At 46.2% G+C, this 27,778-nt stretch overlaps 2 protein-coding genes across 6 annotated transcripts in view; one reads left to right on the top strand and one right to left on the bottom strand.

The window, feature by feature from the left end:
- The first annotated feature begins 358 nt into the window (after positions 1–358).
- On the top strand, positions 359–21,230 carry PRPH2 (peripherin 2). Its single transcript, XM_008691903.2, has 3 exons — positions 359–1,795; positions 13,981–14,227; positions 17,279–21,230. The coding sequence occupies exons 1-3, from the start codon at positions 1,215–1,217 to the stop codon at positions 17,489–17,491; spliced, it is 1,041 nt and encodes a 346-aa protein (XP_008690125.1). The 5' UTR covers positions 359–1,214; the 3' UTR covers positions 17,492–21,230.
- A 127-nt stretch (positions 21,231–21,357) lies between these two features.
- The window catches only part of UBR2 (ubiquitin protein ligase E3 component n-recognin 2), a 115,494-nt gene continuing 109,073 nt past the window's right edge, over positions 21,358–27,778 (bottom strand). For all 5 annotated transcript variants that reach the window (XM_008691904.2, XM_008691905.2, XM_040643486.1 and 2 more), the window contains 3 exons: positions 27,240–27,410; positions 25,145–25,246; positions 21,358–23,540 (listed from right to left, as the gene is read on the bottom strand). In XM_008691904.2, the coding sequence (XP_008690126.1) occupies positions 23,399–23,540; positions 25,145–25,246; positions 27,240–27,410 (415 nt within the window). In that variant the 3' untranslated portion in view covers positions 21,358–23,398. The remainder of the gene's footprint in view (positions 23,541–25,144; positions 25,247–27,239; positions 27,411–27,778) is intronic.

The following is a 27,778-nucleotide window of genomic DNA, read 5'->3' as shown; positions in this document are numbered from 1 at the left end:
CTGGTTCTGGGAAAGGAGTAGATCAGAACTCCCTGTACTTTCAATCTTTTAAAGTATTTTTTAAAAAATATATTTATTTATTTGTCAGAGAGAGAGAGCACAAGCAGGGGGAGCAGCAGGCAGAGGGAGAAGTAGGCTTCCCGCCGAGCAAGGAGCCTGATGTGGGACTCGATCCCAGGACTCTGGGATCATGACCCGAGCTGAAGGCAGACGATGCTTAACCAACTGAGCCACCCAGGTATCCCCCCCCTTTTTTCTTTTTTTTGTAAATCTAGAAGTGCTTTAAGAAATAAAATCTGCTAATTAAAAACATAAGAAATTTACAGACTCATCAAGAGTGTACATCTCCATCTTTGTTTATACTTTTGGTGACAAAATTTTGACAGATGTTCAATCTGATGGATCAAATTTAGTCTTTTATTATTATCTTAATTACATTTCCCTGTGTTCTACTCGGACTGAACATCTTTTCCAGATTGGAACTTTCCAAGTTTGCCTATTATAAATCACCTGTTCCTATCTTTTACCTGTTTTTCCAGTCAATTGTTGCTCTTTTGAATGTGGAATTGTAGGAGCTTTAAAAAAGTTTTTTTTTTAAAACATGTTGTAAATGTTTTCCCACAATCTGTCATTTCTTTTTCAACTTGGATAATAATATGTTTTGTCCCATGGAGAGTTTTAAATTTGAAGGAGTTTGGCCTGGAAATGGGCCTCTGGGGAGCCACGTGATCTGAGCCAGAGCTCAGGGAGAGCCCATTTCTCTGGCTGGTCTCGATCTTGTTCTAGATTCCTCGAGCTGAACCCAGAGCTCTCTGCTGCAGTGTGTCTGTTTAGGCTCCTCTTGGCCATGTTCTGAAACTGGCACAGCTTTATCTAATGGGATGAACCTGGCTAAAGAGATTAGCGAGATGTCTTGTGGTCCCCACTTTTAATCTGCAGCGTTCAGGCTCTCCCTGCTTGGCTGGGAAGGAAGCTGCAGGATCATCTCGGAGACCCGGCCCCTTCATGAGCTGCGCCTCTGCGGCCCGTTACCACGACTAAGTTAACGGGGGTCCCAGGCTAAGGGGCTCAACATGGGCAGCTCCCAGGGCAGCTCCCTGCAGCGTGGGCCATCCGCTCCCTTCCCAAGGCGCTGAGTTTTCAGCCCCCGGGCTCACGAAGGTCAGGAGTGGGAGCTGCACGGTGGGAAGCTGCCTGGACTGCACTCGGTAAGCATGGCGCTGCTGAAGGTCAAATTTGACCAGAAGAAGCGGGTGAAATTGGCCCAGGGGCTCTGGCTCATGAACTGGCTCTCTGTGTTGGCCGGCATCATCATCTTCAGCCTAGGGCTCTTCCTTAAGATCGAACTGCGGAAGAGGAGCGATGTGATGAATAATTCAGAGAGCCATTTTGTGCCCAACTCCTTGATAGGGATGGGGGTGCTGTCTTGTGTCTTCAACTCTCTGGCTGGCAAGATCTGCTATGACGCCCTGGACCCTACCAAGTACGCCAGGTGGAAGCCCTGGCTGAAGCCATACCTGGCTGTCTGTGTCCTCTTCAACATCGCCCTCTTGCTGGTGACCCTCTGCTGCTTCCTCATGCGGGGCTCACTGGAGAGCACCCTGGCCCACGGGCTCAAGAACGGCATGAAGTACTACCGAGACACAGACACCCCTGGCAGGTGTTTCATGAAGAAGACCATCGACATGCTGCAGATTGAGTTCAAATGCTGTGGCAACAATGGCTTTCGAGATTGGTTTGAGATTCAGTGGATCAGCAATCGCTACCTGGACTTTTCCTCCAAAGAAGTCAAAGAGTGAGTGGTCTCCGGTCCTGGGGTCAGAGCTAGACGGGGACTCGGAGGCCCATGGGGGTGCACTGTGTGCATAACTTGGTACTGTACGTGTGAGGCTGGATTCAGTTGGCCCATATGAAATTGCCAATATGCTAACACTTCTGACCTATAAAGATGGCGATATCATATGCGCCACCTCATGTCTGGCTAAGGAATGTCTGGGAGGAAGGTGTCAAGTTATAGAAGTTGTTTGGATAGAAGTCTCCAGGGAGGAAGACCCAGCCAGGAATGTGTGTCTGCTTCATACGGTAGGGATGGGGCATTCGCAGGTCACAGATACGGAGATGTTATTTGGCTCTTTGTCCTACTCACTCAAAATGTATGCATTCAGTCCCAGGAGCTTAAATTTCCTGGTTAGTTCTCCTGTTTTCCAGCCTTCTGACTTGGAGCATCTCAAGGTGTTTGTCCTTGGGTGTGGTGGGAAGAGCAGAGGACAGGGCAGTCAGGAGGTCTAGGCTATAGTTTTGGCTGTGTTGTAAATTAGCTTGTGACCTTGGGTAAGTCACTTGCCACTCTGGTCCTTTGGTCGCCCATCTTTTAAATGAAGGCACCGGAATAGATAATCTTGGGGGTCACCTCCTAGCTCCGTCTAGAGCCTGGCATACAGCAGGTGCCCATTAAATACCTGCTGGTGTTTACTTCTTGAATCACGACAGTATGACACCGCGACATTTCTAAAGTATTTGTGGTGTGTATAAAAATAAAACCCTGAGCTGCAGTGTAGGGAGGTACTGGTGAGCCAGAGCTGGAGGTGACAGCGGCTGACTCCGGCACGCTGCTCTCCCCAAGAGACCCACCATTATGGGTCTCAAGTCATTTTCCAGGGAAAGGGCAGCCTGCCCTGAGCCCATGGCTCATCCTGTCCTCTTCTTTCTGTCCCATTCAGCCCACTCCCTGGCTGAAGCAAGGGGTCAGGTGTTCATCCAGTGTTGTCCTGGGTAAGGCTGCAGAGTCCAGGGGGACTTGCACGCAGGGTACAGGGCACACTGGCAGCAGGGCACGGCTGAAGCCCAGATGGGCTAGCTTAGCTGCAGCTCAGGGGGAAGGGAAGTCAGACTGAAGGTCACTGCTTGGGCTTCTATTTTCTCTGTGGGTGGGGATTACTGCTATAAATCCCTAGTCAAGGAGAGGCTTGTAAACCGCTTTGCCCTTTCTAGGTGACAGGTCTTACAGGGACAGCACAAGGTGGTAGGACTTACACAAGGTGCCGCAGGAGGGACAAGCAGAATTCCTGGGGATGGGAGTGGGAGAGGGGGAGAAGCGGAAACAGCCTTTGTGAGCAAACAAGAAAGGACTTTCACTTTTTCCTGTCATTTCCCTTGATTGCCTTCTGCACAGAGTTAGTCGTTGGAGAGACTTACAAAGCCTCTCTGTAATCCCCAAATCTCCTTTTGTCCCAGAGCAGAGAAATTCTCCAGGTTGTTCTACTCCCAATGGTTGGCATATCTAAATTTTCAGGTAAACAGTAAGCTTGATCCAAACCACCTCCCCGTTTCATACTAACTCACTGGAGTGAAACTATCCTAACTCCACTGATGTAAAAAAAGTTTCTCAGTTACACAAAAAAATACGGTGACAACATTAAGAAAAAAACAAAAACAGGAAAAAGAATTCAAGCCAGATTCTCACCCACAACCGAGGAATGGCTTTAATTTTCCCCCATTTTGATTTAGTCTTGTTAACATTTACATAGTCAATTGTGTAACGATGATATAAATACAAGCGAACGCCCCATTTTGTAATTTGATAATACAGTATTGCGTGATGTTCAAAATAATCGTTCCCTCCCAACATTGTTTAAATATAATTGACAAATAACACAGTGTACATTTAAGGTGTGGAACACGTTTATTCATACACTTACGCACTGCAAAGCGATGACTACTGTCCCTTTAGCTAACAGCAGCATCATGGCACATAATGACCATTGCTTTTTTGTGCTGGGAACATTGAAGATGGACTCTCTGAGCAGGTTTCAAGGATATAATACAGTACTGTTAATTACATCCACCATGCTGTACAGGGGTCCCCAGAACTTATCACTGGAAGTCTGTCCGCTTTGACCAACATCTTCCCTTCCCTCTCTCTGCCCCCAGCAACCCCCTGTCTAGTCTCTGTTTCTATGTGTTTGGTTTTTTATTTTATTTTAAAGATTTATTTATTTATTTGTGAGAGAGGGACAGACAGAACATGAGCAGTGGGGAGGAGGCAGAGGGAGAGGGAGAAGCAGGCTCCCCACTGAGCAGGGAGCCCAACTTGGGGCTGGATCCCAGGACCCTGAGATCATGACCTGAGCCGAAGGCAGATGCTTAACCAACTGAGCCACCCAGGTGCCCCTGTGTTTGGTGTTTTAGATTTTACATGTAAGTGATATCACGCGGTATTTGTGTAAAATGATCATGTTTACTGGTTCATCATATTACACTCACTGAATGGACACACCAAGGCAGGCATTTAGGCTGTTCTTATTTGCTTCTATTGGTAACCTTAGAGTAGGCTTCTTTGAGGCTTTTGCTTCTCTCTTTGTCTCTATCACTCTCTTTCCAGGTGGAAAAGTATTTATTGGCTGTAACTTTCCACAAAGCTGGTCTTAAGACACAATGGTAGAACTGAAATGCCTTTCTCCTCTCCTGAATCTCCCACGATAGTCATACTCCTGTGCTGCTAAGGGCACAGCCTGGTAGGGTCACCTTCACAGAGAGAGGACCACGTCACTGCTTTCCACAATTTCTCACATTGATAACCAGTGGACAGCACCTGTGAGCGAGGGAAGGCTCCTGGGCCATGGGGTGGCACTTCCTCCCTTTCCAGATCCTCAAATTTTTTTTCTTATCTTGACCGCTTTACTTAGGAGGATTATTAAGTTTTCCTGACCAAGCTGGCCACCGAAAATCCTTCTCTGAACAATCTAAAGTGTATTTATTTTTTTGAGAGGCCAAGCCCTGAGAAGTGGTAAGCATTTACGTTTCTCTGGCTTTTCTCAGAGGCAGCCTCAGGGCAAGGATCACTAGGCAGCAGAAGTAGAGAGAGTTGGGGGTGGGGCCTGGCAGGAAGCCAGGACCAGGGAGCAGCATTATCCTCCACCAAGAGTTTTTAAAAAAGATTTTGTTTATTTATTTGACACAGAGAGAGAGCGCGAGCACAAGCAGGGGGAGTTGGAGAGGGAGAAGCAGGCTTCCCGCTGAGCAGGGAGCCCGTTGCAGGATTCAATCCCAGGACACTGACTTCATGACTTGAGCCGAAGGCAGATGCTTAACTGACTGAGCCACCGAGGCACCCCTTACAGCAAGATTTTTTTTTTTTAAAGATTTCTTCACCCTTTTCTCTTTTTCCTCTTCCCACCAAATTCAGAGGAGCCAATAAAAAGCCTGGGGTGGGCGTCAGTCTCCTCCTTGACCCTGACTCTGGGAGGCGATCCCAGGAGCAGTGAGCTGGTCGGAGGGTGGGAAGTCTACAGAAAATGCACTGAACTCCTCAGTGACGTTGGTCCTGGGTGGCGGCAGTGTCTAGTGGCCATGGCTTCTGGTCCTTTCTGCAGGCTCTGCCCCTGGAGCCTCTCTCTCCATTCCATATGTACATCGCTGGACTGGGCTACAGAAAACACTTCCAGTATGGCTCCTGAGAGGTGGAGCTGGAGTCCTGCACACAGGACTCCCTGGGACCTCCCCATCTATGCCCCTCCTCCAGTGGTCCTGCAGGAAACTGAGCACAGAGCTTGTAGTCCTGGTAACATGGAGGGGTGGCTCGTGGAGGGTGTTTGGAGATTTCTTTGGGGGATCTTTAAGATCAAGGACTGTTTCCTGAAGGCTCCTGGCTTAAACAATATCAATTGAAGATTTTTTTTAAAGATTTTTTTTTTTATATACACTTGAGAGAGACAGTGAGAGAGAGAGAGAGAGAGAATAAGCAGGGGAGAAGCGCAGAGGGAGAGGGAGAAACAGACTCCCCGCTAAGCAGGGAGCTCAGTGTGGGGCTTGATCCCAGGACTCTGGGATCATGACCTGAGCCGAAGGCAGATGTCTACCTGACTGAGCCAACCAGGCGCCCCACCCCAGACTTTTCATGAGTTTAGAATCTCCCCACCCGCGCCACCGCAGCCGTCCTAGGCAAATAGCCCGCTGGCCACATCCCAACCCCAGTCTGCCCCATCACTATGTTGCCAGGTCCCACATTTATTCGGCACAAAACCCCTCCCTGGCGGGTTTGTAATTCTTTTAGGTGTTGTTATCTCTATTTTATATATGAGGGATCTCAGGTTGGATCTCACAGCAAGAAGCAGGAGCCATTTTTTAAGAACCAGGCTTACTGAGATGATTCACATTCCTTATACCTCGCCCACTGAAAGAGGAGTGTTCAATGGATTTGGTATGTTCACAGAGTCGTGCTACCAGTCAATACCACGGCCCATCTTAGAACATATTCACCACATGGCAGGGACACCCCGCGCCCTCTGGCTTTCATTCCCTAGGCTCCCATGGTCTGGCTCTAAGGAACCACTAGCTTCCTCTCTGTCTCTATATTCCTCCCTCTTCTACACATCTCATTTGAATGAAATCATATAATATTGGTCCGTTTGGGGCCTGGCTCCTTTGACTTTAGCATAATGTTTTCCAAGTTCAACCATGTTGCCACATTTGTTGGAACATCCTTCCTTTTTATGGACAAATAAACTCCCGTTGTACGGAGCGCCAGGTTGTAGTTCTCCCCTTCCGCTCGACTGTGCTGCTCGCCGGCGATGTTGGTCGCCTCGTATAGCTTCCGTGTTACAGCAACGTGTGCTCTGCTGACTGACTGAAGCTTTGCGTCATCCAGGCCACACCGTCCTCTCCCATCCGGTCTTTCTCGGTCTTCTTGTCCTCCATGTCGTCCTCCTCCAGAGCGACAGTGGAAGGTGTGGGCGGAGATGACCTAGCTTGAGAAACTTCTGTGCATTAAGACTGAATTCCAGTTCTTCTGTGCCTGGGTCTCGGGTAATCGTGAGGCGGCCGCGCAGAAACCAGAGACGCCGCAGAGGCTCCCTGCGGCCTGCGGCCGGCGAGGCTGGGCTCTGCTCTACCCTGTGTGTTTACCTTCTCACTGGCTCTGGCCTGGTGCTCCTGGGGGTGGGGAGACATGCCCCCTTATTACCGGGGGAGGTCTCCGAGGGAGGAGCAGAGTCCTCAGCGAGCAGATGCCTCCCTCAGCGACTGCATCTTCAGAGCATTATCGGGACACAGATTTGTAGTTCTCAGCCAGGCTTCTTTTATTTTATTGCATTTTTCAACTTTCATCATGGAAAATTTCAAGCATTCAAGAAAAATAGAGATCATGACTTTCCATGTACACCTCTCCTAGCTTCAACAAATACACACATCTTCACTTTCTTGTTTCATCTATACCACTCTCCCAAACACACATTATCCCCTCTGAGTATCTCAAAGCAAATCCTGGGCGTCATTTCCTTTCACCTGTAAATACTTTAGGAGGCATTTCTAACAGGTACAGAGGGTTTGTTTTTTGCCGTTTTGTTTTTTGCCGTTTTGTTTTTGTTTGACCTAAGCACAAGAGTAATCATGCCCAACTAAAGTAGCAACAAGACCATCGAATATCTAGTCTGTTCAACTTTCTATGATTGTCTCAAGCTATCTTTTACGGTTGGTTCGTTCAAATCAGGATCTGAACCAAGCCCACACTTTGCATTTGGTTCTTTGATCACTTTTGCCTCTTTTACTCTACAACAGTTACTGTCATGCCACGTGTGTATTGAAGGAACTGGGCTATTTGTCCTGAAGAATTCCTCACATTCTCAATTTGGCAATTGCAGCCAAGTGGTGTCATCTAACTTGTTCTTCTGTCGCCTGCATTTCCCCATCAGTTAGGGCTAAGGTGTGCTTGGATTCAGGTTTGGTTTTAGCAAGAACACTTCTTAGGGTGTCCTGTGGATCTTAATACATCGCGTGAGGAGGGACGAAGTCTTCGGCTAGTTTATAACAATTCCTTTAAAGCTTCCCCCTGCTCTCAGGATGAGCAGAGTTTTAGTGTCTTGGGGTGAGAGGCCTTGGCACCAGGAACTGTCAGCCAGGAGGGCTTGGCCTGGAACCCTCAGTGTGAAGGAGAAGTGGGCACCAAGCTCTCTCACCTTCCCATCCTACTCAGGGAATCCACAGGCTACAGGCTTCTGTTCACTCTTTCTGAACAATTACAGACATCTCAAGATGACTAGACCTTGGCTAGAGCTCCCCAAGGGCAGGACTGACTCTCTCCTCAGACTGGGGTTCCTTGCTGTGTCTCCCCCTCAGAGTGGGGCTTTCTGAGGGCAGGACTATATCTCCCTGCTCAGACTGCGGCTTCCTGAGGGCTGTGTGGTTTCTCCCTCTCAGACTGGGGCTTGCTGAGGACAAGGCCCAGGACAGCAATGGGGAGGCAGGACTGGCTTGATGGAGGCTGGAACTTCCCTGGGCCCCTAGTCTGGGATCTGTTGGGGTTCTACACCTCTGGAAGTAGCCCTCCTTCTCCTCTAGAAGCATCACCTTGTTTACTTCGTGCTTGCCCTGGTTCCAACCACAGATTAAGAACCCCACTCACCCTCTTAAGACAAAGCCAGGCGAGGAGAGCTCCTTAGGTGGTGAGCTGGCTATTTATATCAGAGTATTTCCCAGGTTACAAATCTTGCTCTGCTCAGGGCTCACCAGGGCTTGTAAGGGTCTTAAGAAAAGACTGTTTTCTAGAATACTCTCCCATAGCCAAGTCATATATGACTTGGGAAAATCATCATGTCAGAATTTTCCTGGAAAAACCAACATAATTTAGGAGGTAAATCAATAAATCATCAAGGAAAGCCATATGGAAATAAACAGTAGAGGGGAGTGAGGAAGGCAGGAGTATAACTGATAATGAGTCAGTCCCCAACTGGAATGCTAGCTGAGTGATACTTGTGGAACCTTGGCAATTCACTTGACCTCTGTCAGACTCAGTTTTCTCATCTGACAAATGACATGACAGGGGTGCGGGAGAAAGTAAATGGAATAAGACACATAGAGCAGTTGGTGTACAGCAGTACAGTATTAGTATTCCCTTGAAGGTTTCTTTTTTGAGTAGTTATGGACTAAAGTACTGCAGGTGGTGAGGGGAGACACAGTGCTGCACCAGGGACCCCAGTGTGAGGGGGAGACAGAGCTCTGCCCTCAGGGAGCCCCTATCTGAGGGGGAGAGACACAGTCCTGACCCTGGGAGTCCCAGTCTGAGGGGCGAGACATAGCTTTGCCTTAACAAGGCTAGCAAGGTGACTTATCCATTTGGGGGAGTGAGTTAGGTGAGGTGGGAAGTTAAGGGCTCCCCAGAAGGCCAGTGTGCAGAGTGAGGGTAGCTCAGAGCCTTTACTGGCCTCAGCTCACATGACTGCAGGCCTGGCCTTCACTTCAGATACACATGTAGTATGTACGAGGCAGGTCCGTAGGCTTTACCCCAGCTTAATACACCTGGAGAGTGCATCAGGAGTGAGAACAGTGGACAGGAAAGGGCTTCTGGGACAGGGAACAAAGGAGGAGATCATGCTTTCCCAGGAAACTTAAGCAGAAGAGCCAACAGACAGGAAGAACCTGAGAGACTCTGAAGAATCTCTGGGGGAAGGAATGGGAGACTACTGGGGGCTGGTCTTCCACTTCCTCTTTGGCTTTGGGTGAGGCTGGGGCACCACTTCTTCCTCTGTAGAACAGTCTCGTGGATTGCAAGGTCCTGCCCAGGTGGCCATAGGTGGGCATTCTTTGAGGGCCTGTGTCAAGTGTATTTCACACCTTGCCTCATTTAAAGCTCCCCCACAGCTCCCAAGAGGGTAAACCCCACCTCACACAGGTCCAGAGGATGAAGTTCCACAGATCAGAAATGCTGATTTGGGACTCAAAGGCTGGCTCACTCTATTATACCCACTCTTCCCATGGGAACATTGGGAATGGCCCAGGTGGGATGTTGTGCCGGTGGGAGTAGGCTCAAGGGACAGCCTGCAGGTAGGGAAGAGGGACAAACAGCATTTGAGCTCAGAGACCCCCAGCCTCAAGGAGACTGGGGGTGGGAGACTACTGTCTGCTCAGTTGTGCAAGCTCAAGTGGGGGACAGGACTCCCAAACTGATGGTCTTTCTGCTTCAGTCCTCCCACCTTGGACTACCCAGGGTCCCACTACCAGATGCTGAGCTGGGGCTGCAGGGGGAGAGCAGAGTGGTTTCTGCTCCCACTGTGCTCTTGGTGCACTCAATTGGGCTCAAGCAAGAACTGCAGTAGCAACCATTTCAGTCAGTGACAAATGTCTAATAGGGCTTGCCTCAGGCCAGCGGTGAGCTCTGCTCTCACAGACATGGTTGCTGTCCTTGCAGAAGATTCTCATAGTCTCTTCTTCCTGGTTGGCAGAAACCCCGCCACCTGCTCACGAGTGACTCTTGCCCAGTGGTGTTGAGTGGTCTGTTCCATTGTCACAGCTGTTTTCTGAGAGCACACAGAGCACATGTGAAGGCTCTTGTTCCATCAACCCACCCAGGCGTGGCCATGAGTCCACGCTTATTGTGCCCTTATTACATACCAGACACTCTTGTAAGACTTTTAACATGCATCCCTTCATATTATCCTCATGTCAGCTCCATTTTACAGATAAGGAAGCTGAGAACTGGAGAGGCGAAAGCAATTGTCCAGAGGAATGAACTGGGAGTAAATTCAGGTGGTCCCGCTCTTATCATTTTCCTGGGTCCCCTGTGTACCCAGGGCCACCCATTCTCTGGGCAAGGGTCCTGCCCAGGAAGTAGAGGTCAGGGACTATAAAGCGTGTGGAAATATGGTCACCATAACCCAGGCGATGATTGTTCTGTAACCAAGGAGGCCACATTGTGCAGAACCTTCCTAAAGTCTTAATCATACTGATCAACAGACGGTTCACGGTAAAGGAAACACAAATGACCCTTCAACATATCAGAAGATACTCAACTTCATTCATAATGAGGAAAGTGGTAATTAAAATAACCTTGAGATACTATTTGCCATCTATCAGGGTGGCAAAGATAAAAAATCAGACCTGTGTGGGTATGGCCATAAACGGTAGGTTGTCTCATGCATGTCTATTGGGGATGTGATTGTACAAACTCCAGGGAGAAATATGGCAGGGATCTAGGGCGATCACAGATGGACCCACCCTTTGATGCAGGGATACCTCCTCTAGGAACTGACCCCGTAGATATATTCACAATATCCAAATATTGACAGGAGACTGGGAAAATCCTCAATATCCAGCAGTAGGGAACTGACTAGTACCCATGGACCATCTGCACAATGGTGATACCATGCAGCTCATTAAAAACCTGAGAACACTCTCCACTAGTAGACATAAAAAATCTCTAAGGTGTTGCTAAGGGAAAAAAGATAGGTTCAAGACAGTACATTTCCATTGGGTAAAAAACAGAAGAATAAGAATATTTGCAGAATCTGTGTTTGCTTGTCATGTATGAAGCCTTTTTAGAAGGACAGACAATTGGCTACAGTTGGGGGGACCTGGAGGTCAACGGACAAGAATGAGAGGGAGACTAAACATGGACATTTAGAAGCTAAACATTGAAATTATCATTTCAATGAACATTGTTGAAAACAATTTTTTAAAGATTTTATTTATTTATTTGACAGAGAGAGAGACAGCCAGCGAGAGAGGGAACACAAGCAGGGGAGTGGGAGAGGAAGAAGCAGGCTCCCAGCGGAAGAGCCTGATGTGGGGCTTGATCCCAGAACGCTGGGATCACGCCCTGAGCCAAAGGCAGATGCTTAACCACTGCACTACCCAGGCGCCCCAAAACAATTTCTTTTTTTAAAATGTTTTTAAAAAAGATTTTGTTTATTTGAAAGAACGTGAGAAAGAGAGAGAGCACAAGTGGGGTGAAGGGCAGAGGGAGGGGGAAAAGCAGACTCCCTGTTGAGCAGGGAGCAGCACGTGGGGCTCAATCCCAGGACCTGAGATTATGACCTGAGCTAAACGCAGATGCTTAACTGACTGAGCCACCCAGGCGCCCCTTGAAAACAATTTCTTTCTCTTCCTCTCTCCCTCTCTCTCTTTCCTTTCCTTTTTCCTCTCTCTCTCGCTTTCATTTCTTTACTTATTTTTGAGGTATAGTTGACATGCAACATTATATTAGTTTCAGGATACGACATATGATTTGCTGTTTGGATAACATGCAAAATGATCACCACAATAAATCTAGTTAGCATCCATCATCATACACAATTACAGAATGTTTTTCTTGTGATAAGAAACTTTAAGAGTTACTCTCTTGGCAGCTTTCAAATAGGCAATACAGCTTATTAACTATGGTTGCCCTGCTGTATCTTACATCCCCGGGACTTATTTATTTATTTATTTTAAAGATTTTATTTATTTATTTGACAGAGACAGCCAGAGAGAGAGGGAACACAAGCAGGGGGAGTGGGAGAGGAAGAAGCAGGCTCATAGCGCAGGAGCCCGATGTGGGACTCGATCCCGGAACACTGGGATCACGCCCTGAGCCGAAGGCAGACGCTTAACGACTGCGCTACCCAGGCGCCCCCGGGACTTATTTATTTATAACGGGAAGCTTGTACTTTGGTCACCTTCATCCATTTTACCCACCTCCCACACAAGACTCTGGTAACCACGAAATTTTCTCTGTATCTATAAACTTGTTTTTTTGGCTTGTTTTGTTTTTAGATTCCACATATAAGTGAGATCAAATGGTATTTGTCTTTATTATTTCACTTAGCACAATGTTCTCAAGGTCCATCCATGTTGTTGCAAATGGCAAGATTTCCTTTTTTATAGATTTCTTTTAAAGATTTTAAACATTTCTTTTTTTATAGCTGAATAATATACCATTGTGTGTGTATATCAAAGTTTCATTATCCATTCACCCATCAATGGGCAATTAAGTTGTTCCCATGTCTTGGCTTTTATAAATAATGCTGTAATGAACACAGGGACACATATATCTTTTCAACTTAATGTTTTCTTCTTTCAATATTTTATTTTTAAGTAATCTCTACACCCAATGTGGCGCCTGAACTCACAACCCCGAGATCAAGAGTCACATGCTCCACCGACTGAGCCAGCAGGTGCCCCTTGAGTTTATGATTTCATTTTCTTTGAGTACCCAGAAGTCGAATTACAATTTCTATTTTACATAATTACAGGTTTTCTATTTTTATGTTGTAAAAGTATGCTGCTATTATGTCATGCAATGTTCATGTTCAACTTGAACTTTTTACTCAAGATAACATGTATACACTCAGGTGCACAATCTTACGGGTGAAGCTTGATGAACTCTGGCACATAAAGACACCTGGGTAACCTCACTCAGGTCAGATAGGACACACCCAGATGCCTGATGAAGATGGGGAGAGCTTTCACTGTAAAGATGTCTGCCCCTTCTGAATTCTCAACCCACATGAATGTATGTTGTGCCCTAACCAAATATGGAAATGCAAAAGGAATGTGTGCTGCATCCTTCAGGTAAGGAGATCCCACCTGGCTAGGGGCACAGTTCACTGTGGACAGCAAACAAGCTGAGGGCAAGGACTGTAACTGTTTCCAGTCTCATTCCCTGCACCCACACAGGCCTTGGGCCATAGCAGGACTTCTGGAAACATCTCCTGAACAGAACAGATCTGGCCAGAGGGGGACTTGTCCTTAGTGACTTGTTATTGGGATACAAAAGGTTGGAGAGGGGGCTGAGGTTTAGCTAAAGGCTGTTGGCCATGAATGCTAGACAGTCTTGTCCCAGTCACCACCTGTCCTGCTCCTCTTCCCACCAGCCTGACATGGTTCCAAATAATCACTGCTTGCCAGGGCCTGGTAGTACACAGTGTGGTTGGATGCAGTTCTGTATTCCTTATTGACTGGCTTCTTGGTTTATCATCTGTCTCAACCCTCCAGGACATAAGCTCTAGGAAGGCAGGGACATTGGTTCTCTAGGGTCATTTCTCCATCTTCAGCTCCTAGAACAGTGGCCAGCACATAGTAGGCGCACAGCAAATATTTATCGAGAATGAATGAATGAATGAACAAATGGATGAATGAATATTATAGCTTTTCAGAAGCAGGGGATGGGGGGGGAACTGGCCCCTGGTGAGAAATCCAAGAAGCCCCTCTCAAGCCATCTTTCTCCTCTAGTCGCATCAAGAGCAATGTGGATGGGAGATACCTGGTGGATGGTGTTCCCTTCAGCTGCTGCAACCCCAGCTCACCACGGCCCTGCATTCAGTACCAGCTCACCAACAATTCGGCGCACTACAGCTATGACCACCAGACAGAGGAGCTCAACCTGTGGGTGAGCGGCTGCAGGGCCGCCCTGCTGAGCTACTACAGCAGCCTCATGAACTCCACGGGCGCTGTCGCGCTCCTCGTCTGGCTCTTCGAGGTAGGCTTTGGGTCACGTGGGGGGGAGGGAAGACGGAGTCACCTGCCCTTTTTGGATTGAATGGGTGGGGCCTGGCCTGGAGTGCTTGTCTCTCTCCTCGGAACCAGCCCTCAGCCTCAGGCAGGCCTAAGTTTGAATCCCAGCAGCTCCACTACTTTTTGTTTCTTTCCTATCACTCAAAAAAATAGTTATTGTAGGGGCACCTGGGTGGCACAGCGGTTAAGCGTCTGCCTTCGGCTCAGGGCGTGATTCCGGCGTTACGGGATCGAGTCCCACATCAGGCTCTTCCGCTATGAGCCTGCTTCTTCCTCTCCCACTCCCCCTGCTTGTGTTTCCTCTCTCGCTGGCTGTCTCTATCTCTGTCAAATAAATACAATCTTAAAAAAAAAAAAAGTTATTGTAGGTGAAATTCACAGAACATAAAATTAACCATTTAAAGTGAGCAATTCAGTGGCAGTTAGTACATTCACAATGTTGTGTAACCACTACCTCTATTTAGGTCTAAAAGATTTCCATCACTCCCAAAGAGAAGCTCATACCCACCAAGGAGCATACTCCCCACCTCTTTCCCCCCCCCCAGCCTCTGGCAACCGTTAATCTGTGCTCTGTCCTTGTCATTTACCTATTCTGGACATTTTATATAAATGCCATCATAAAAAATTTATAAAATACATGGCATTTCCTGTCTGGCTTCCTTCACTTTGCATGTTTTAGAGGTTCATCCTGTGTCTTCGTTTTTTCAGTCTGAGGTCTTGGAAAGTTACTTAACCTTTCTGTTATAGGGGGCCGACAGCACTTAGCTTTGGGACTCCTGGGGGGCAAAAGGAGATAATACATACATTGTGTTCAGGAAATGGGAGCTATTTGGATTTGTGCTTCTCTGGAAACTCTGGCAGCAATCTACCTGTTATTCTAATCATTTGTGAGTTGTAAGGCTTAATTCCTCTCTGTACAGAGTTTGGGATTGTAGCCATTCATTCATTTATTGGAAGAGTTCGTTCTTAAACACCTAAGGTGTGCTAGGCGCTGTCCTGGGTGCTGAACAAGAGGACGTGTCAGTGAGTAGTAAACCAAAGTGGTACAGAGGGTGACTCAGGGGCTCCTGCTTTGAGCTGACAGCAGAAAATCCAGACCCCAAAATTCAGAAGTACAAAGCCAGAAACATTAGGTGGGGAAAGTTTGTCCATTAGAGAGATTCACTGAAATTTTCGTTTAAGTAAGTTGCTCTCTTAGTGCTATGGAAGTTCATACGTAGCTGTGCCCTCAGCTGAGATGACTACTTCTAACTCACCACATCACACTAGAGGTACTGTACAGACTGGCGGGGGGTGGGCTGGATGGGGAGGGAGGGCTTCTTTTAATGTCGACGCAAATGAATGACATTTTATTGGTCATTGAGTCCTTGAGGCAGTCTTGGGAATGAGTGGGTAGAGACAGGCAAGAAGCTTACTGCTAGAAGGTCAGAAGGTCATGTCCCCTGAAAACCCATGAAAAGAGGGCTGAAAGGATAACAGAAGTCAGTGGGAAAACGGGGTTCCACTGGTTGCCTCTCAGTTTGCTCACCTTTCCAGGAAGCCAGTGACTGTATGAGATGAGGACCAGCTCACTAGAAACAGGGAGTAGTAAATGCCCTTGACTTTTAGTTGAGGTCTTTGGTCAGCAGAGCTCTGTAATGGGCACGAGGGTGGCTGAACTAACGCTAAGACTCTGGCCTGAGCCTTGCCCTCCTGGGCCTCATAATCCAGTTAGGAGGTGATATCTACTCATGAACCAAAGGGAAAACCATTACCAAGTGCAAAATTCATAATGCAGCAGTAAGCCTCCTTCAGGAAAGCAGGAGGGGATCAGAGTAGGAGCATGCACACCAGGAGGACTTCCTGGAGGAGGTGAGTTTTCCCACCATAACAGTATTTTATTAAACTTTCAACAGACAATGACAATAACGAAAACCTAAAACCACTAGTTACTAATGTCATCAACTACTGCAATGATAAATTGCTCCTTGAACACTGATTCAGTAGATGTTTACTGAGGCCCTACCATGACGGGGGTGCTGTTCTAGGGGCTGGGAGATTGAATGAACGACATGAATCAGGGGGTGGACATTCTCTATTAGCAGGCTTCACCACCTGAAGTGTAACAGAGAGTAAACCAGGAATGTGTAGGAACAAGTGGGTAACACAATACAATAGAACAGTGAAAACAGTACTTACCACACTAATAACCAATTACAGCTGACACATCTATTCATCCTTACTGCACACCACGTACCGCGCTCTACACTTACTGACATGTCACAGCATGCACGTGAGGCAGGAGAAACTCCATCTGAAAATTTGTAAACCAGGTGAGTAAACTGAGGTTTCTTAGTCACATGGCTGGCTAAGCGCCAGGACTGGGGTTTGAACCCAGGCATTTTGGCACGATAGCCTGCTGCAGTGACTGCTAGTGAACAAATCCAAATAAATCACCCACTCATCCCCACACTAATCAAAACAACAGAAGTAGAGGAAACCACATACAACGATACTGTGTGCTGAGAAGGGGGTGACTTTAATTCTGTCTAGCAAATAGTTACCCAACACCCAATAGGTGCCAAGCACTGTGCTAGGAGTGGGGTGGGGGCATGAGGAGGAGGAGCCTAGGACTAATGCCCCAGAACGGGTGAGACCTGAGAGGAAGAGGGAGAATGAGTAGCAGGGCCACTCACTGAGGGCTGAAGCTGGATTAACAGGTGAATGTGGAGAAGAACAATGTTTTAGGCAAACAGCAAATGGTAAAGACCAGAGGGGAGAAAGCGTGGATTGGACCCTAAGAAGCCCAGGGTGGCCAGAGAGGAGAATGGGGCTGGAGATGAGGCTGGAGAAGAGGCAGCTATCTTGAGCACCAGGCCAGGCTAGTGGGCAGGCCCTCACCAACCCACACTCAATAGATCCTGCCACACTTGAAGGGCCCTGGGGATGAGGAGGCTGGTGGCTTACACGGTTTCCTAATAGCTCCAGGCCCCACCCCCTTCTCCCAGACCTTCTCTAAGTCTCTTCTCCCCACCAGGTGACCATCACGATTGGCCTGCGCTATCTACACACAGCACTGGAAGGTGTGTCCAACCCTGAAGACCCTGAGTGTGAGAGTGAGGGCTGGCTTCTGGAAAAGAGCATGTCAGAGACATGGAAGGCCTTTTTGGAGAGCCTGAAAAAGTTGGGCAAGAGTAACCAGGTGGAAGCTGAGGGTGCAGACGCAGGCCAGGCCCCAGAGGCTGGCTGATGGCCCCGGGGCCCCCTCCCCTCCTGAACACTGAGAAGTAGCAGACTCCAAGAAAGCGGATATCCCCCTCATCCAATCTGAATCTCCCAAGGACGGCCATCTTACAGAGACTCTTCTTGATGGTGGGATTTAAAGTTTAGGATCCCTAAAAGCATTTGGCAAACATTTGTTGAATGACTGACTTAAAAATGAATGAGCCCCTAGTCAGGCCCACTACTTTTGGGTATGTCCTCATGGTGGACTCAGGGGGCCTCTCAGTGGATCACTCTTCACAGCACAGGAATTCAGCACCACCCTGAAGCTACCAGCCACACCTGAGGACAGCTTCTCTTTTAAGAGTCTGCCATTACAAGCTCCAAGTTGCTTCATTCTATATCCAAAGCATCACTTGGTGCATAAACACAGGAATCTAAAAAATGTACTGGCCATGTTGTCTTTTTTTTTTTTTAAATGCCAAGATTGACAGGTCAGCCATTTTATTTGTGTAATTGTGGAAGGAGGGGGACATTATACTTTTCTAAGAGTAATGCACTCTCCAAAGCACTGAGGGCTTCACAAGAGGAATTCTTCAATCATGGGGCAAAATAACTTAAAGATGGGATTATTTTCCTCACCAAAAACGTAGTTAAAGGCTACTTTTGTGTCACATTCCCATGCCCTCACTTAGTCTGGAGTGAGCCATGGGCTGAGGAATTCTGGTTGTTGGCATTTCCGGCAATATCCCACCCCCTCAAGTGCCAGCTGATCTCCTGGCTTGTCTGTGGAAGCACTGGGTTAGGTGGCTGCCCTTTACTGGAAGAGGAGCCACAATGAGATAAGAGGCCATGCTTTGGAGACTAGGCCTCACCTCTTGGAGGGCCCAGGAACACCCACACAGGTGGCCATGACAGCCTCCATGGACAACACGAATGGTCTACAGGGGACGGCAAAGCATCCTCTGGGACCTTCTTCCTGTTTCTTTCCCCAGATACCCATCCTGCAAAACGGTATTTCTGGAATGCCTCTGTGTTGAAGAAGATTCCTTGAGACAGTCCATCTTCCTGAGCTAGTGATGGAGAGAGAAATTTCAACTTCTCTAAGAGAAAAAAGGAAGCTTTTAGGGGAAGAAGAGAATGACTTCATTACTGTTCTAATGGCGTTTAGTGGGGAGAAAATAAAGACTTTTGGTGCTGCCTGGGGCATGTTCTGGGGCTCTAATTCTCCCGGGCACAGGATCAGATCAAAGATATTGGGACACTGTCAGATTTTGGTCCCAGGTTTAATTTAATTAGACTTCTGAGTCTCCTTGAGACCAAAGAATGGTCCACATTGAAAATGCTGAGGGAGTCAGCCACCTCTGACGAGGGTCCTGGAACTCTGCCCCCTCAGGAGTGCTGAGAAACATCGTGAAAGTGCTGCTCTAGGCCCACGTGTAACTATGCTGTTAACAGCTGCATGATAGACATTAAAAATTATATGGTGTGAAAACTGCTTGTGTTAAATGCCTATCTTAGCCTATTTGACAGTATAGGACAGCATCCCCAACTCCAGCTAGTATTTGTTAACAAAACCAAACTGACCCTAAAAGGAAGCATAGTTACTGATCAGGGTAGCTATGTTTCAACAAGGTGGGTGTTACTTCTCTCCCTCTTACCATCTCCTGTCTGTAAGAACGGTGATTATAAGGTTATCCAAATAATCTAAACATTTGCTAGTTTAGACCACAGCTGAATTCATTTAATATTTTAGTATGTGGAATCGTAGTTTAGTGATTCAAGCAAAAATTCCAAACCATCTTTTTTCCTGCTCTGGTCAAAACCTATTTTCCCGAACAAGGAACTATGAGTCTTTCTGGGCCAGGTTATAGGGCAGATATAAATCGGAGAGCTGCTGGGACGACCAAGGGTGAACTGACTCTACAGTGAATATCCCTGGTTGGTTCAGAGCGGCCTTAGGGCGAGCTGCGTTTCTCTGGTCTTCTCGGGTAGCTGCCGGCAAGACTGTACCAGGACCTCCTTATGTCTAACCTCAGTCTTTCCTGGGACCAGTGTAAATTCATTTCTCCCAAGGGACTCAGCCAGGTTTTCAAGTTTGGCAGGCCCAGCCCTGATAGGATGAGAGGTAAAGGCAGCACTTTAGGGCTTTTACACTTTTAAAACTTAACCACCCCATAGTGAAGTAGGTACTAGCTGTTTGGTTTTGAACATTTAGGAAGGCAAGTATCCTAGAATCTGTGGCTTCAGTTTAAGAACCCATAGTCTCTTGCAACACTTTCAAGCCCAGGACTGAGCCACCAGTAAATAAACCCCAAGTAACCTCAATACAGGTTAATAAGATTAACTGCTTGCTCTGCACGCTCCCCTGCCCCTCCTTGTCCGGGCATCTGTAATGCTAGGGCAGCAGGTTTGCAGCTTAGCCGGGAGCTGGAGGTGGAGGGACGGGGGCCAAGACAATTAGGGCCTCTGACCTACTACTGGATAAGAACATGGCTCCTGAGGACAGTGCAGCCGAACAGCAGCACTGTGTGTTAGGAATAGGAATGTGGCAGGGGTGGGGGGTGGGGACAGTATGTAAGTCAGGGAGAGCGGATGCCTTCCTGGTCCTCAGTGGACAGGAAACTGGCTTGAAGGGAGGAAACATCAGTCCTTAAATCCTTATGGTATGCTTTGTCCTCCCAAACAGAGGATGAGTATAAACAGCTAAGTTAGAGAATGTTGGGCAAAGATGGTACACAGTCAGTTAAGATAAAGGGGCAACTCCTAGCTATTTACCCAAGGGGAATGGAAACATACATCCACACAAAAACATTAATGTTTTCACTTTTTTCGTATCACCAAAAACCACCCAAATGTCATCCTTCACACCTGGTAACTGCATAAACATCTGCACAATGGAACGTGGCTCGGCAACCAAAAGGAACACGGATGATTCTCCAATGCTTTAGTCTTCTTAGTGAGAGAAGCCAGGCTCAAAAGGCTACATGTGATATATATTTATATAACATTCTGGAAGAGGCAAAACAAAGGGAAAGATTAGTGGTTGCCTGGGGTCAGATGGGGAAAGAAGGTGACCATAAAGGGACTTGAGGGAGCTTCATGAGGAGAACTGTTCTATTTGATTGTAGTGGTTGTAAACAACTGTATGCATTTGTTAAAATGAATAAAACTGTCCACTAAAAATTAGGGTGAATTTTACTATGTGTAAAATAAACCTTAATAATCTTGACTTAAAAAAACAAGGACAGAGCAAGCAAAGGGTCAGAGGGCTTAATGAGTCAGAGGGCCTAATGCTAACATTAGGGCCAGGGAAGGGAGTAAGCTGGGAGCAGCATGAAAGGCCAAGAGACAGGGAAAGTGCACGTGAACCTTGCTTTCTAAGTTTATACCTTCCATTTTAAGACGATTTTGAAAAACAGAGCAAAGCTCTTGTAGGCAATAACTCTCCTGCAAATAAAGGATTTAGTTTCCTTCCTACACTTGTCTCTCATTAGCCGAGTGTGTCTGGGGAGTGTGTAAGAACAAGGACTCGGAGATTACCAGGGAAGAAAGAGAAGAAGAGTATAAACCTGAAGACAGATCTTGTTGCTGGGAGAGACTTTTGAGTGCTCTGTTTCCCCAGTGATTTGAAGTCCAAAATGGTTCAGAAAGGTCACGAGCTGCCATAGCCAATGAATATGAAGCTTAATCAGCCGAAATGATGATCCAGCTATCTCTGGGAAGGTCAAGATGGTTTGGCTAATGGCCATAATTGACACTAATAACATAAGCATCTTAATTTTCAAGCTAAGACAGATGTGCCACTTTACTTGTAGCAAGGTGACATGGGGAACATTTCCATGGCATTTAAATGTGGGAAACAAAACAAAGAAAATGTAGGCAGATCCAAAGTAATGTCAACACCTGAAGCATTTATTTGGATATCTTTAAACTTTTTACATATGATACATTCCAAATTTTACAAGTTGTCCACAGATATTAAAGTTATAGCCAATTTATTAAACAGATATGATTTTCCCTGATATGGAAAGCATGTTATATAAACATTTCTACAATGAACATAATACATGCGGAACAAATCATAAAAACTAAGATGATTCATTAGGTAGGGAAGACAATTAGCTTAATGATGCACACACTAGAAGATAAAGGGGTACGTGTGTTGCTATTTCATGTAAGTTCCTCTTCTCTCAGACTCCCTGACATTTTCAGAGAATGAAATCCAGGGACACCCTCTGCTAACAATGGACTTCTATGAAGTCATTCCTGAAAGCCAGAGTATTGCTATGATTTGGTGGAAATGTTTATAATCCATTTACAGAGGGCGAAACCTGGTCCTATTTTAAATTTAAGCGTGGTGAACGTATGGAGAAAAGCCAAAAGAAGCTGGGCTTAAAAGCTAAAGGAACGGGGATGTGACAAAGGCCAAAATAAACATTAAAATCATTATGCCATCCACAGCCCCAGATCTTACAAATGGAAGAAAGGCCAGAAAAGGGGGTAGAATGCTGAGTTCTAATTTGTATTTTCTTCCTGTTGGTCCTCCTCTCAGCTGGTGAGCCAGTTCCAGAGGAGGGATCCTGTTACACACTACTTTGGAGAAGCAGCAATGAATGTGGCTTCTGCATTCCCACTTATTTTAGCTCACTTATTTTAGAAATTTCTGACCTTCCTCCTGGGTTTATTGCAATGTATGCAAAGCTGAGTGGAACAGAGCTTTTAGAGGCATTTAAACTGAAAAGGTTACTTGCATTGGCTAAAAAAATTCCAAGAGCCTCTTAATATTCACTTGTCCCTTAGCCCCACCTTAGAGAGGCTCAGAATTTATTCCTCCACTAAATGTGCAATCACTCTCTGTGTATTCAAGCTCTCAGCACACATATATCAAACGAGAGTGGCTGTGTGGTATGTAACAGTTAAAAGCTATTTTACTAAGCGGCTATCATTCTAGGAAGGCACCTCTTAGTAAGAAGAGTAATGTTTAAAAATAATAAAAAGCCTGGGCACACAGGCTGTCCCAGGAAGGTACTAAGTGAGCCAGCAGGTAAACAGCAATTCATCTAGTCCAGGAAATGCGGGAAGGGGTAGGGGAACCTCAAAACACTGAGTTCTCATTTTTTCTGCTAGTGTTTGATTCTAGATGCATACAATCTCTCAGTTTAGCCTTAGAAACGGGAATATACTGTCTGAAAAATTAGGATACTCTAAGTTTTCAAAAAGCCCTTTAAAATGAGTTTTTTCTCTCAAAGCCAAAAGCCTTGCAAAAAAATTTAAAATAAAATAAAAATAAAAAAATAAAAATCCAACTTCTGTAGCCCTGAAAACCACCCAGCATGCGAAGCAACCAGGCTCTCCCCTTCATCCCACAGGCTCCTCCTGCACGTGCCCCAACCCGCTCAGAGCCAATGGAGACAAGGGATAGCCGCTTTCAAAATCCACTGCTTTGCTCTTAGAGGTAGGGTCCTGCCAGCAGAGGGGATAGCGACCCAGTCCCAGTGTTGAGAGTCACTGAAAGGGACCAGGAAGTGTGACCCTGACAGACCACAGAGACTGTTTCCTGCTGCTGTCGAATCAGCTTCAGGCCTGGAGTTCCTTGTGATCAGTAACGTAACATGGCTCAGACTACTGGGAACGGTCACAGTCAGATACCCACAAAGGGGCTGTGCTCAGCCTGGGAAGAGAAGCTCCTTGCTGGATCCTAAAACTCAAGCAGTTACGTCTGAGGGGCACAGCAAACGGTGCAAGAAAATCCACCGATGGAAGATGATTTTCATCAGTCCCTGAAGCCAGAAACTATGAAAACAAAACTGGGAACAAAAGCTTAAATAGGAGAATTTATTTCCAAATTCAGTAGAATTGATTTCCTATTCTCTTTCTTGAAAAGCCAACTGGGTTACAAAAATCCAAGTTTGTATTTTTGGTAGTGAAGTAATTATAAATGTTGCCAGTCAATGCCAACCAGTGTCTGATTTGCTTCCTGTGCATGTCCAATTTCCTCCGTGATACTGTGCTGGTGCCAAAGCTTCTGAATCTTCTTAAATCGCTCTTTGCACAAATGTAAAGGATTTCCCCGTCTAGAAGGAAGACGCATGTCACTGAGGATGTATTCTGTTTATTCATCTATTATACCCCAACCTTTCCTGATTTGGGAACAGTTACAAGTTACTGGTTTAAGATCCTCTGCAAAATTCCTGTTTGGCACGAGACTGTGGCTATTAACACATTAGCTCTGAAGGCTGGCTAGGAGCAGCTGAAAGGAGTAAATGCTGCAAAGAAGAGGAAAACGTACACAAGCTACACTTATTCAGACTGGGGTGAGGGAAGAGAGGGTAGGGTTGAGCAGGAGGGTCCGGGTGGAGAGGCTAAAACTACCCATTCATTGTTCACTTTGTTGGTAAAATATAAGAAAGGGAGGAGGCAAGGGAGAGGATGGAAGGGGATAAAAATGTTCTCCAGAGGGCTCTTTCAGCCACAAAGTAGAAGCAAAGCAGCCAAATGTGAATAACTTCTGGGTCTAATTTAACCAAAGAAAAGGTTTTGGTGAGTTGACGCTGGTGGCCTTTGCTCTTGATTCAGAGCACATCAGTCCTCTTACCCTCTAACCAGGGCTCTTCCTCCTAAGAGCCCACATTCCTCACGGCAATGGGAGAACCATTACCAGGTGGCATATGTCTGTAACCTTGCAGCCGAGTTCTTGGGCCGCCCCCTACTTGTCTTGCCTTGGTTTCCAGATCTTCATTTTCTGCTCCCCAAGGCTGGATGGTTCTATCTAGGTTAAGACTTTCACCTCCTTTGGGCAGAGATTGTCTAAAAGAAGTTAACAGTGCTTGAGGGAACCGCTGTTAGCATTTTCTCTTGATGTAATGGAAGCAACCAGAGTAGAAGTGATTAAGCCTCAAATACTGTTGTATTGCTCTATATGTTCTAAATCTTTGTCCTAGACTCTTAAGTTAATAAGATAAGCACATTTCTCTCTTTTTGTAAAGTAGGCTCCACACACAACGTGGGGCTTGAACTGACGATCCTGAGATCAAGCGTTGCATGCTCCATTGACTGAGCCAGCCAGGCGCCCCAAGCACATCTCTTATCAATTAAGATTTGCTCTTTTACATCATCTGAACAACACTGGGTCTCCTCATACAAAGCAACACAGATCACAACAGGCTATCCCTGCAGTGTTCTGATGCTGTGGATGCCACGTGGCAATTTCAATGGTTCTCTGGATTGGTAAATGGAAAAAAAAATGCACTCTATCCAGTTCTTTTCCCTTATCTGTCCTGATGGCCCTTATGACATTAAAAAAAAAATATTTTATTTATTTGAGAGAGGAGAGAGAGAGTACAAACAGGCTGAGGGGCAGAGGGACAAGCAGACTCCCCGCTGAGTGGGGCTTGATTCTAGGACCCTGAGATCATGACCTGAGCCGAGGTCAGATGCTTAACCAACTGAGCAACCCAGGTGCCCCCACTCATGACATTCTGAGGGCTGGGAAAGAGAATGCCCAATGAGGAAGCCAGGGTGCCCTTCTTGGAAGAATCCATCTCTGCCAGAACAGAAGCTCTATGCTCCCAGGCTGTTAGCAGGTAGGGCCTGAGGCTGATCACATTTACTGTGTATTGAAGGCTCTGGAGACCCAGGGTCAGCCAACCCAGCCCCCCTCCCCAGGATAGGCCCTTACCTGAGTCCCTGGTCGGTCTCCCCATAGTCATCAAGGTAAGGAGGAGAATAAAAACAGCCTTTGGTTTTGCCAGCTAAAAACAGCACCTGACATTCCCGCACTCTGTAGAGAGACCATTTATACATTATAGATTAGTAACTGCTGCTTAGATTCAGTTTCTAATGGACTGAAGTCTATAAAAATAAACGCCAGTGTTAGAAGAAACAGAATTTATAGCAGAGACACATCAAAGTTATCAATACATCTGCCCAAATTTAAAAAATAACTAAAATGACTGCATTGTAACCAATAATGATTGCACTGTAAATCAATATAGCGAGGGAGAGGAACATTTTGGATTAGCCATCAATGGCTCCAGGCACCTGGGTGGCTCAGTTGTTAAGCATCTGCCTTCGGCTCAGGTCATGATTCCAGGGTCCTGGGATCCAGCCCCGCATCGGGCTCCCTGCTCAGAGGGAAGCCTGCTGGGGCTCGATCCCACAACCAGAGATCATGACCTGAACCAAAGGCAGAAGCTTAACCATCTGACCCACCCAGGCACCCTGATAGTTAATTTCTAAACATAAAATAGCTACTGATATTTTAACCACTATTGTGAAGAAATTGTTCATTTAAAAAAATGTACAAAAACGTTCTGAATTAGGTTGATTTGAAACACAAAGCAACACTGTACATGACTAAAAGGATTTTGAAATATGTGAGACAAGAAAAACTGCTTTTTAATTTCCCCTACGGGCTATTTAAAAATGTGTCTCCCATCCCTTTGAGAGATTTGCCTGACCTTTTTCGGGTATTAATAATTCGGCTCAATTCAACATTTATTGAGAACCTGTCATATACAAGAAATTGTCAGGCACCAGGGGAATAAGGTACCTAAGATACAAACCTGATTTATGCCTCAGGGGAGCTCAAACTCATGTCACTTCTCTCCTTCAAACCCTGAACTGAGCTCTATCTCACTCAGCGCATAACAGGACATAGCAGGCCCCAGGACTCCCCTCCTTGTGCACACCACTCCAGTGACACGAGCCTCACTGCTGTTTCTTGAACACAGCAGGCACATTCCCCAGCAATTTTACAACTGCTGTTCCCTGCCCGGAGTGTTCTCCCCACTTTTTCAGTGTTTATTCAAAAGTCACCTTCTTGGTTCCCTAACTAAAATCCAACTCCCCATCTGCCATTTCATATTCCTCTTCCTGCTTTATTTTTTCTCCTCTGAGTGTATCACTTTCTAAATTCTTATCAGCCTCGTTTATTTTTTATCTCCCACACTAGAAAATGAACTCCACAAAGGTAGATATTTTTGTGTTTTGCTGACTACTGCATTCTCAAAGCCCAGTACACAGTAGTCAATAGTATTTGTGGTATGTTGGCCAATATATACAACCATAGTTGACCCTAGAAGAACACGGCAGTTAGAGGTGCTGACGCCCTTCCCCCATGCAGTTGAATTTCTGCATATAACTTCTGACTCCCCCAAAACTGAACTACTAATAGCTCACTGTTGACTGGAAGCTTTACCGATAACACAGACAATTGATTAACACACATTTTGCACGTTTTATGTATTATGTACTGTATTCTTATAATAAAGCAAGTTACAGAAAAGTATTAAGAATCGCAAAAGGAAAAGAAAATACATTTGCAGTACTATACTGTATTTATTGAAAAAAATCTGTGTATGAGTGCACTTGTATATAGTTCCAAACTGTGTTGTTCGAGGGTCAACAGTATACACTTTAGCCAGTGATATGTATGGATCCCAAACCATAAGGATACAACAAAAGAAGTAATTTTGACGGATCAGGGCAGAAAATCAAAGACAACTGAAGTTTCACATTAGAATGAGGCACAAAGAAAGCAGAACTGAATTGTCACGGAGTGGGAAGGATGACAATGGAAGCAGCAGCAAAGACACAGCATGAGCCAAATACAAGATGTGAGGAGACAAGGCTCCCCTGTTCCTTAAATGAATAAAAAACACAGGAGGACAGCAGTCTCAACATTCTTTGCAACACAGTAGTTTCTTGTGCTATCCCTCAGCATGCATACACCAGGGCTGATGCAAAGTCCGAAGGTCCCGTCAGGGCCTTACCTGAGGAAGATGCCCACCCCAGAGCCACAGGAGTAGGTGTGAGCTGTGCAGGCTCCCACGTCTTCCCCTTCCAGTTCAGTCTGACAGCAGTAGCTCTGGGAGCACAGCAGAGTTCCACACACAAGGCACAGAGTGGGGGCTCTGCTCTTATCACCACCTGATTTAGGGCACCTCCATGGGACAAAAAAAACCTCAAGTCATTGCTCTAAAAGAGTGGCTAAAGAGCTGACGGTGGTAAAGCCACCCTGGGAAAAATTTTGCAGCATCAAAACCAGACAAATTTATTTCGAAGACTGGGAACATCCCTCACAAACACCATGTACCAGAAAAATTCAATCAACGACTAGAGAAGAGGTAAATTAAAATCAGTAAGAGAAAAAAAATGTAACTTCTGCTGTCATATGATGAAATACTACACAAGGTGAAAACTGATGAATTAATAGTTATGTATGTTGACTGTATTAGAAACCCCTGACAAACAATGCTGAGTGTGCAGGAAACTGTAGAGTACGTAGAGTGCCATTTTAAAGCTTAAAACA

Source organism: Ursus maritimus, unplaced genomic scaffold (assembly GCF_017311325.1).
Source record: "Ursus maritimus isolate PB19 unplaced genomic scaffold, ASM1731132v1 scaffold_29, whole genome shotgun sequence".
In the NCBI taxonomy this organism is placed as follows: Eukaryota; Metazoa; Chordata; class Mammalia; order Carnivora; family Ursidae; genus Ursus; species Ursus maritimus.
The sequence above is the reverse complement of the archived record's forward strand: the minus strand, read 5'-3'. Positions and strand labels throughout refer to the sequence as shown.

Bases quoted from the DNA above. Each gene is read 5' to 3' on its own strand.
- PRPH2 (XM_008691903.2), top strand. From the start codon at position 1,215: ATGGCGCTGCTGAAGGTCAAATTTGACCAGAAGAAGCGGGTGAAATTG. The intron at 1,796-13,980 runs GTGAGTGGTCTC...TTTCTCCTCTAG, and splicing joins TCCTCCAAAGAAGTCAAAGA to TCGCATCAAGAGCAATGTGG. The intron at 14,228-17,278 runs GTAGGCTTTGGG...TCTCCCCACCAG, and splicing joins TCCTCGTCTGGCTCTTCGAG to GTGACCATCACGATTGGCCT.